We start from the raw sequence: 10,961 nt of genomic DNA, 5'->3' as shown, positions 1-10,961 counted from the left end.
CCCTAGAGACCCCATTGACTTTTTTGTGGAGGCCAGTCATGAGCTGTGTACTTGACCCGTGGTATTTATGTGGTATTTACACCGATGCTGCAAGAAGTGTCTGTTCCAATACAAATTCCTGTTGGTTAGACAAGGAGAAATTTGGGATCCGCTAGCAAATTTACATCCGCCCGGTTCATTGGGCTTCCATTATGGGAAGCTGGGGTTTCCTAACTCCAAGAACTCTGTCTTCTGTCCTGATTCTGGAGGCTTCCGAGGAGTGAGCTGTCTCTCCATCACGCCCCCTGCACGCTTCTTGGAAGGGGTCATTGGTCTTACAAAACTGAAGGGCTTGAATTAAAAGGCAGCCTGTTGGTCTGTTGGAACATTCCTCAACAATTAACTGAGCAGCTGCTCTGCCCACCCCAGGCTCTCAGAAGCTTGCCCATTTGCCCACATTCTCTGGTGTCCTAGCAACCGGAAACTCATCTGAGCTCCGGCCGGGAGAGAGGCCATTTTCTCCCTGACCACTGTGACTTGCAGGCTCTCTGGGCCCCTGAGGACCTGTCCATACAGCTTGCGGGTCCACTGAAAGCCACCGTTTGTCCCCACGGACTCCCAAAAGGCCAGCCCAGCCGGCCCCTAGCCCCGGCAGAATGAGCTTCTCGCTCACATTCTCAGAGCTGGTCAACATCGCCATCCCACAGTGAGGGGTGGTGAACTTCAAGGCCCTGCACCTCATGCTCCAGGGTATCCTGGAGCACATCCACATGGCTGACCTTGAGAAGGTCCTCTCGGGGGAAGAGGACTTCCTCCATACCTTGCCAGCCATGTTCATGCCCCGGGAAGGAGACTCCCAGCCCATCCTTAACCCCATGAAGAGGCTCGGCAACGTCTTCAACCACCTGGTGAGCCGTGTGGACAAGATGGAGAGCCAGCTGGCCGTGCTGCAGGAACTGCCCTCCACCTCCCAGCTGCTGGAGGGCAGCCAGGGCACTGGCCAGCCCACCCAGGACTTATGGAACCTGATAAAGCTCCGGAAGATAGTGGAGGGCAACGAGGAAGCCATGGCCAAGGTAAGCCGCCTGGACTCCAGAAGCTGCCTGCCCCCTTGGCTCTCCTGCCAGGCTGTTCACCCTTACCTGGTGCCCCAGATGAAGGGCCCTGCCCTTAACCAGGAGAGGAATTCGGCTTTGGACTCAGGCAGAACCCAAGCTCCAAGTTTCCATCCTTCATCAGTGTAGAGGAAAGAAGGCCATACACTGTGTGAAATGTCCACAGTGGGCACATTCGTAGAGACCTAAAGCAGATGGGTGGTTGCCAGGGGCTGGAAGGAGAGGAAATGGGGAAGGACTGCTTAGTGGTTACAGGGTTTCCTTTTCGGGTGGTTATGAGGTTTTAGAACTAAATAGAGCACAGTACTATGAAAGCAGTAAATGCTACTGAACTATACACTTTCAAATGGTTGTTTTTGTTTGTTTGTTTGTTTGGTTGTTTGCGGTACGTGGGCCTCTCACTGTTGTGGCCTCTCCCGTTGCGGAGCACAGGGTCCGGACGCGCAGGCTCAGCGGCCATGGCTCACGGGCCTAGCCGCTCCACAGCATGTGGGATCTTCCTGGACCAGGGCACGAACCCGTGTCCCCTGTATCGGCAGGCGGACTCTCAACCACTGCGCCACCAGGGAAGCCCTCAAATGGTATGTTATGTGAATCTCACCTCAATGAAAAAAAGATAATTGAGGACCTGTAGATGAGGAAACTGACACTCAGAAAACAGAACTACCATATGACCCAGCAATCCCACTACTGGGCATATACTCTGAGAAAACCATAATTCAAAAAGGCACATGCACACCAATGTTCACTGCAGCACTGTTTACAATAGCCAGGATGTGGAAGCAACCTAAATGTCCATCGACAGGTGAATGGATAAAGAAGATATTGTACATATATACAATGGAATATTACTCATCCATAAAAAGGAACAAAATTGGGTCATTTGTAGAGATGTGGATGGACCTAGACTCTGTCATACAGAGTGAAGTAAGAAAGAGAAAAACAAATATCACAGATTAACACATATATGTGGAATCTAGAAAAATGGTACAGACAAACTTATTTGCAGGGCAGGAATAGAGACGCAGATGTAGAGAACAGACATGTGGGTGTGGGGGGGGAAGGGGAGGGTGGGACGAAGTGGGAGATTAGGATTGACATAAGTACACTACCATGTGTAAAATAGGTAGCTAGTGGGAACCTGCTGTATAGCACAGGGAGCTCAGCTCAGTGCTCTTTGATGACCTAGATAGGTGGGATGGGAGCGAGGGAGGTCCAAGAGGGAGGGGATATATGTATACATATAGCTGATTTACTTTATTGTACAGCAGAAACTAACACAACATTGTAAAGCAACTATACTCCAATTTAAAAAAAAAAAGAAAAGAAATGTCATTGATTTGCTGCGGGTGCAGCAGCCAGTGACCGGGGAACAGGGATGAGCTGAGGCCTTCTGATTCAGGACCCACCTTGGAACTCTTGCTCCCCTGCCTCCCCACCCAGCACACAGTTATCCATCAGGAGCTGTAGCCTTGGGGAAGAGTTGGATTTTGAAGAATAAATACCCCAGCCTCTCTCTGCTCCCTTCCTCCCATTGGCCAAACAAGAGGGCCAGAAGTCAGAGTGCCAGGGGTGTGGAGAGCACAGTGCCTGTGGGTCAGCCTCTGAGGGCACTGAGTAGGGGCAGAGGATGGATGTGTGGGGGCAACAGAGAACATCCATCACACAGAGGAGTCATTCCAGGATGTCTTAGCTTAACACTCCTCTTATTTAAATTGAGGTGCAAGTCACATAACATGAAGTGAACAGCTGGGTACCATTTGGTACATTGATAATGTAGTGCAGGCACCACCTCTATCCCCTTCTAAACCATTTCCATGGCTCCAAAAGGAAACCCTGTGTCCTCATCACTCCCCACTCCTCCTCCCTCCACCCCAACAATGCTAATCTGCTTTCTGGCTCTAAAGATTTACCAGTTCTGGGCATTTCATATAAATAGAATCATACAATATATGGCTTTTTGTGTCTGGCTTCTCTCACTGAGCGTCATGTTTCCCAGGTTCATCCACATTGTAGCCTGTGTCTGTGCTTCACTCCCTTTTATGCTGAATAGTATTCTGTTGTAGGGACAGACCACATTGGGTTTAACCATTCACCTGTTGCTGGGCATTTGGCTTGAGACTCTTTTTTTTTTGGCCTCGCCGTGCAGCTTGCAGGATTGTAGTTCCCAAACCAGGGATTGAACCTGGGCTCCCTGCAGTGAAAGCACCCAGTCTTAACCACTGGACCACTAGGGAATTCCTGGGTTGAGGCTCTTTTTAAACAAAAGCAGTGTATTATTTGAAGGATGCTGGGGTTTCTCATTGGCACCAAGGAAGAAGTGGGTGGGCAGGCCTCAAAGGGAGGAAGTGTTCGCAGATCTCCTGCATCTTAAAAACAGCCCTTAACTTGTCTCAGCTTCCAGCTGCCAGTCTCCAGGTCTTCTGGTTATAATTTTTGGGTAAGAGAATGAGATGGCACACCTGGGGTCAGGTGTCCACTCCTGGCCAGGCAGGCAGGGTCATGCCTAAGAATTAGAGCTCCTGGGGGCCCATTCCCACTGCCTGGACTGGCAGGCACCCCAAAGCTATCAATACACAGGGGCCACCAGGCTTGACGTCCAACCTGGGGGCTGAAAAAGGTGGGAACCCTGGTGCAGGCGTTTGTAGAGGTGACAGAAACAGACAACGCAAGATCCCTTCCTAGAACTCAGAGACTCTGTAGGCCATGAGAAGCACAGAGCAGAGTCCACCAGCGTGACTTTCCTGGGCCTTGCGCCTCTTCTCCTCACTGTCCCCTTCACCCTCACTCCTCCACTGGCTCCCTCCCCAGGGGAATGATCTTGAGAACAAGTGCTCACTGCATGCCAGGTGAGCTGGATGCTCCATCTGTTCACTCCTTTAATCTTCTTAACGACTCTAAGAGGCAGGTGCTGTCATTATCCCACGCTTACAGATGAGGAAATGGAGGCACAGAGAGGTTAAGTAACCCATTCGAGGTCACAGAGTTAGAAAATGGGGAGCCAGTGCCAACTTGGGCCGAGTGGGCAGTTGGAAGGCATAGGATTGTGGGTGCTGAGATGCCACTTACCCCCTGGAAGGGGTGAGGGATGGCCACGGCCTCCTCCTCCCAGGAGTGTTACAACAATTAAAACCAAACAAGATAAAGCATGGGAACTGCTTAGCACAGAGCTGGACTTCTGTTCTGGCCGAGATGGGCTGATGCAGGCGAGAGGCAAAGCGACACTGTGTGAGCCATAAATCTTCATGCTCAGTGGAAGCAGCCGGGCACAGAGAACCACACTGCATGATTCTGTTCATAGACAACGCCCAGAATAGGCAAGTCCGTAGCAACAGAAAATGTCAGTTGCTGGGGGCTGGAAATTGAGTGCTGGTGGGTATGGGTTTTTTTCTGGGGCGATGAAAATGTTCTGGAACTAGATAGTGGTGACGGCTGCACAAACCTGTGAATGTACCAACTGCCACCGAATTGTTCACTTTAGTATTGTTATGTGTGTTTTACCACACGCACAAAAAGCAGAGATCATCTAACTATATGCTGTCTCCGAGAGACACACTGATTCAAAGACAAATAGGTTGGAAGTTAAAGGATAGAAAAAGATATTCCACACAAGCAGTAGCCAGAAGAGAGCTGGAGTTACTGTACTAACATCAGACAGGATAGACTTTAAGACAAGAAGTGTTACTAGAGACACAGAAGGCTGCAGGGGTGGCTGAGGGCAGGTTACAGGGACCTCAAAGCTGGAGAGGTGGACACGATGTCCGAGGTACCAGCCCCTCCGGAGCAGCCTGCCCCCGGCCTGCCTTGATGGATGAAGTCTCCTAGAATGCACGAGTACCCAGAGTGGGCCAGCCAGCTCACACAGGGGGCTGGTGGACAGGTTCGGAACTGGTCATGTCGCCCTCAGAGGACTGTTTGTGCACCTAGGAATATCCCCACCACCGTTAAAGAATGTTGCCAAGTCCCAGACTGGCTGAGGTTGCCAGGGTTACCACGCTGACCCATTGTCGGGGTTGCCATGGTAGCTGGTTCTAGGGCGGTGCAAGCTGCTTAGCTAAGAATCTACAACCCACTCCCACTGTCCCCCCAACTCCGGCCCACGTCAGCCAGGCTGGCAGACCAAATGCCACCCTTCATGGGGAAAGACAAGCCTCCCAGCCCCAGCACCTACCCTAGACGGGGTGAATGGTGCCCTGGAAACTAGGGCGGGCACCAAGGGGGCTTCGGGAGAGGTTTGGGAGGACCCACAGGTGCAGCACAAGGGGTGGTGCTCTTGGTCAGCACACCGCTGGATTTGAGGGCTCGGGCAGGGCAGCAGGTCCTCACTAAGCAAGCTTAGATTGCAGTTTCTAACCCTCGGCATGACTGACATTTGGGGCCGAATAATTCTTTGTGGTGGAGACTGTCCTGTGCACTGAGGGATGCTGAGCAGCATCCTTGGCCTCTACCCACTAGATGCCAGGAACACCCCATAGTCATGACAACCAGAAATGTCTCCAGACTTGCCAAATGCCCACTGGGGGCCAAATCGCCCCATTGAGAACTGCTTAGAAAACCTGGGCTCCCTGCTTGCTGTGCAACCTCCAGGGGGGCACCCACCCAGGCTCCCGGCGCCAGGGAGCATTTCCAGAATTGCAGGTTCCCAGGCCCTGCCTGCATCTCCCAGGCAGCCCTGAACAGGAGTTTTAGAAAGCTGCTCAGAAGCCCCTGGCTGTCTCCTCGAGGCCTCGGTTATCTCAGGTTATCTCATCTGTTATGATAACCCCTGCTGGCGTCACAGGGGAAAATCAGGGGCCATGTCCGCTGTTTGTTATTAAGATTGTCCTCACTAACCCCGTTTCCATAAATAAACTTGTGTGTCCCACTAGGGGATTGTAACAACCTGTTGCTGCTTTTTTTTTGAAATTTCAAAACTCCCTCCCCATTTTACTCCCCCAACCAAAATCTCCTGCTGTGTATCCCACAATTAAAATGATTTTAAATTTAAATTGGTTTTTGAGAATTCCAAAGCAAAGCTTAAGGGCACGGAAGACGCTTTGGGGTTTTAGAGAATCAAGGTGAAAGTAATAGTAATGAACTTCTTGCGTTGGCAGTGCTCATCCCAGGGTGCCGGGAAGAGCTATTGCATTCCTCCTTCCCTGGGAAGGAAGTGGTGTTAGCATTCCCATTTCCCAAAGTTCTGGCTCTGAGGCCTTGTAGACCAGTCTAGCTGATTGTTCAAGGGGATGTTTGTCTTGGACCCCCTTATCAGCCCTTGAAAGCTTCTGGAAGCACTTGGATCCTAGGTCGAACCTACATTCTTGAAGCCATCTTCAGACAGAGAGAAAGAGACAGAAAGACAGACAGAGGGAGAATGAATGTCTGGACATTCTGCTTCCAAGAAGGGCAGCTTTCTAGAATTCGCTTCCCTGAACTTGGCTCCATCCCAGCCCTGATTGTGGCCTGAGGGGCCAAGTGGGACCTTCCTGGCTGTTCTCCCACCAACACAGTCCAGAGTTCGGGGCATGACCCCCCTGGTGAGAAGCAGGCTAGATCTGCTGTGGGAAACCTTTAACTGCATGTCCTAGGAGACCCACGAGAAAAGAGTCTTCCTCCTCTCCTGTGCAGCCCCTACCCATGGAGCAGCCCACCAGGCCATCGTTTCTGGGTTTGCCCTGTAGTTACCCATGGGAGAGGGGTATGATTCCTGCTCAGGTGATTTGGTCCCCTGGTTACACCCAGAGATACAAGGGGAGGAGGAAGCATCCCTGCATAGGTGGGGGATCTGGACCTTGTAGATTTCTCTGAAAAGCATTTTTCTATCTACAGCAGATAAGGCCTTGGAAAACTGGTCTCTTAATACTATTATCATTCCCAGAAAAATTAACAGTAACTCGTGAATACCATCCAATAGACAGTGTTGCATTTTCCCCCAGTTAAAACAAAAATGCTATTGTTTAAAGCTTTATTGAGATATATTCCACATACCAGGAAGTTCATCCATTTAAGGTATACTGGGGGCTTCCCTGGTGGCACAGTGGTTAAGAATCCACCTCCCAATGCAGGGGACGCAGGTTCGATCCCTGATCGGGGAACTAAGATCCCACATGCCACAGGGCAACTAAGCTTGCATGCCGCAACTACTGAGCTTGTGCATCTCAACGAGAGAGCCCGCATACTGCAAACTACAGAGCCCATGCGCCCTGGAGCCTGCAGGCCACAACTACAGAGCCCATGCACTCTGGAGCCTGGGCTCCACAACTAGAAAGAGAAAATCCATATGCCACAACTAGGGAGAAGCCCACGCACCACAATGAAGAGCCCACGCTGCAATGAAAGATCCCGTGTGCCTCAACGGGATCCCTGGACCACCAGGGAAGTCCCTTACTGTAATGTCTTCAGGCTTATCTGTAGCATGTATCAGTACTTTTTTTTGGCCATATAATATTCCATTGTATGGGTAGACCAGATTTTGTGTATCAGTTGATGGGTATTGGGGTTGTTTCCACCTTTTGGCTATTAGGAATAATGCCACTATGAACATTGCTGTACAAGATTTTCTGTGAACATAGACTTTCATTTCTATATACCTAGAGGTGGAATTGCTGGACCACATGGTAACTCTGTGTTTCAATCTTGGGGAACTGTCAGCCTGTTTTCCAAAGAGGTGCACCATTTTATACTCCTGCCAGCAGTGTATAAGGATTCCAGTTTCTCCACATCCTCACCAACACTTCTTATTTTCTGTCTTTTTGATGATAGCCATCCTAGCATATCTCCCTGTGGTTTTTTTTTTTTTTTTTTCTCACTGTGGTTTTGATTTTTATTTTCCTGGTGACTAATGATGTTGAGCATCTTTTCTTGTGCTTATTGCCCATTTGTATATCATCTTTGGAGAAGTGTCTGTTCAGATCTTTGCCCATTTTTTAAAATATTTATTTATTTATTTTGGCTGTGCTGGGTCTTAGTTGTGGCATGCAGGATCTTCCTTGAGGCACACAGGATCTTTTAGTTGTGACATGTGGACTCTTTAGTTGCGGCATGCGAACTCTTAGTTGTGCATGCTTGCAGGATCTAGTTCCCTGGCCAGGGATCAAACCCAGGCCCCCTGCATTGGGAGTGCAGGGTCTTATCCACTGGACCCCCAGGGAAGTCCTTGCTCATTTTTAATTGGATTATTTTTCTTATATGTAGTGGATTCAGTTTGGTAGTATTTTGTTGAGGATTTTTGCATCCGTATTCTAGTTTTTCTGTGATATCTTTGATTTTTATCAGGGCAATATTGGCCTCATAGAATGAGTTAGGAATTCTTCTGGTTTTTGGAAAAGTTTGTTAAGAATTGGTATTAATTGTCCTTTAAATTTTTGATAAAAGTCATTGGTGAAGCAATCTGGGCTTGGGCCTTTTTTCACGTGTTGTTTTTGTTTTTGTTTTTGTTTTGCTAATTCAGTCATTTTACTTGTTTTAGGTCTATTCAGATTATTTTGTCTTGAGTCAGTCTTGGCAGTTTATGTCTTTCTAGGAATTTGTCCATTTCATCCACCTTATCTGATTTGTTGGCATACAACTGTTCATAGTATTCCTTTATAATTCTTTTTATTTCTGTAGGGTCAATAGCAATGTTCCCTCTTTGATTTCTCATTCTAGTAATTTGAGTCTTCTCTTTTTTTCTTGGTCAATCCAGCTACAGGTTTGCTAATTTTGTTGATCTTTACAAAGAACCAGCTTTTAGTTTCATTGATTTCCTCTATTATTTTTCTGTTCTTTATTTCAGTGGTCCCTAACCTTTTTGGCACCAGGGACTGGTTTCGTGGAAGACAATTTTTCCACGGACCAGGGGGTGGAGTGGTTTCAGGATGATTCAAGAGCATTATATTTATCGTGCACTTTATTTCTATTATTATTACATTGTAGTATATAATTAAATAACTGTACAACTCACCATAATGCTGGCAGGAGGTGGAGCTCAGGTGGTAATGTGAGCAATGGGGAGTGGCTATAAATACAGATGAAGGTTGCTTGCTTGCCTGCTGCTCGCCTCCTGCTGTCCGTGGACCAGGGGTTGGGGACCCCTGCTCTATTTCATTAGTTTCCACTCTAATCTTTATTGTTTCAGTTTTTCTACCTTCTTTAGTTTTATTTTGATCTGTCTTTTCCAGTGTCTTCAGGTAGAAGATTAGGCTATTGATTTGAGATCTTTCTTCTTTATTAATATTGTCACTTCCAGCTAAAATTTCTTTCTAAGCACTGCTTTAGCTGCATCCCGTAAGTTTTGGTGTGTTTGTGTTTTCATTTTAATTCATCTCAAAATGTTTCTAATTTCCTTTGCAATTTCTTCTTTGACCCATTGGTTATTTAGGAGAATGTTGTTTAATTTCCATATATTTGTGAACTTCCAAAAGTTTCGTCTGTTATTGATTTTTTTAAAATAAATTTTATTTATTTATTTTTGGCTGCATGCGGTCTTCATTGCTGCGTGTGGGCTTTCTCTAGTTGCAGTGAGCAGGGGCTACTCTTCGTTGCCGTGTGTGGGCTTCTCATTGCGGTGGCTTCTCTTGTTGCAGAGCATGGGCTCTAGGAGCCCAGGCTTCAGTAGTTGTGGCTCGCAGGCTCTAGAGCACAGGCTCAGTAGTTGTGGCACACGGGCTTAGTTGCTCAGCGGCATGTGGGATCTTCCTGGACCAGGGCTCAAACCCTTGTCCCCTGTGTTGGCAAGCAGATTCTTAACCACTGTGCCATGAGGGAAGCCCCTGTTATTGATTTCTAATGTAACTCCATTGTGGTCGAGAATACACATTTTGTATGATTTCAGTCCTTTTTAAATTTATTGAGTCTTGTCTTATGGCCTAACATATGGTCTATCCCGTAGAATGTTCTATTGGGTTGGCCAAGAAATTTGTTCATTTTTTTCCATAACATCTTATGGAAAAACCCAAACGAACTTCTTGGCCAACCCAATATGTATATTCTGCCATTGTTGAGTGGAGTGTTCTATAGATGTCTGTTATATCCATTTGGTTTATAGTGGTCTTCATATCTTCTGTTTCCTTGATGATCTTCTATCTAGTTGTTTTATCCATTATTGAAAATCGGGTATTGAAGTCTTCAACTATTTCTCCTTTCAGTTATCTCAGTTTTTGCTTCATATAGTTTTGGGACTTCATTGCTAGGTGCATGTATGTTTATAATTATCATATCTTCCTGATGGATTGACCCTCTTATCATTATAAATGTTCCTCTGTGTTTTAGTAACAATTTTTATCTTAAAGTCTATTTTGTCTGATATTAGTGTAGCCACTCTGCTTCTCTGTTGGTTACTGCTTGCATAGTATATCTTTTTCTATACTTTTGTTTTCAACCTATTTGTATCTTTGAATCTAATATGTGTCTCCTATAGACAACATGAGGTTGGATCATGTTTTCTTATGTATTCTGCCATTCTCTGCCTTTTAACTGAAATTTCAGCCATTTACATTTAATGTAATTACAGATAAGAAGGACTTCTGCCATTTCACTATTTGTTATTTTTGTTATCTGAATGCCTAACTATGCACTAGACCCTTTATATAAATTATCACAGTTTTTTTGTACCCATTTAATTACTGAGGAGTCTAAAATCTAGGAAGATGCAGTAACAGCCTCAGTCATTGGTGGAGCTGAGCTATGAGACCAACATTGCACCCATCAGCTCTTGCCTTGAAGTTTCCTCCCTGCTCCTCTGGCTTCCCCCTTACCCTCCAAGGGCCAATCTGCACATGCGGCCAGAAGTACCCTTTAAAAATATAAATCCAATAAATTCCTTGTTGATCTACCAATGGCTCCTACCAAAGGGCATGAGATGCTTCATGATGAGTGACTCCTGCTTACTGAACACATTCAAACCGAGGG

General features: G+C 47.0%; 1 protein-coding gene across 1 annotated transcript in view; it reads left to right on the top strand.

The window, feature by feature from the left end:
- Positions 1–635: 635 nt before the first annotated feature.
- CUNH16orf96 (chromosome unknown C16orf96 homolog) overlaps positions 636–10,961 on the top strand; it is a 38,963-nt gene continuing 28,637 nt past the window's right edge. Inside the window, 1 exon segment of the mRNA XM_007453654.1 lies at positions 636–1,055. Within this exon segment, the coding sequence (XP_007453716.1) occupies positions 636–1,055 (420 nt within the window).

Source organism: Lipotes vexillifer, unplaced genomic scaffold, assembly GCF_000442215.2.
Source record: "Lipotes vexillifer unplaced genomic scaffold, Lipotes_vexillifer_v1.1 scaffold914, whole genome shotgun sequence".
In the NCBI taxonomy this organism is placed as follows: Eukaryota; Metazoa; Chordata; class Mammalia; order Artiodactyla; family Lipotidae; genus Lipotes; species Lipotes vexillifer.
This window is presented reverse-complemented; position numbering and strand designations above follow the sequence as displayed.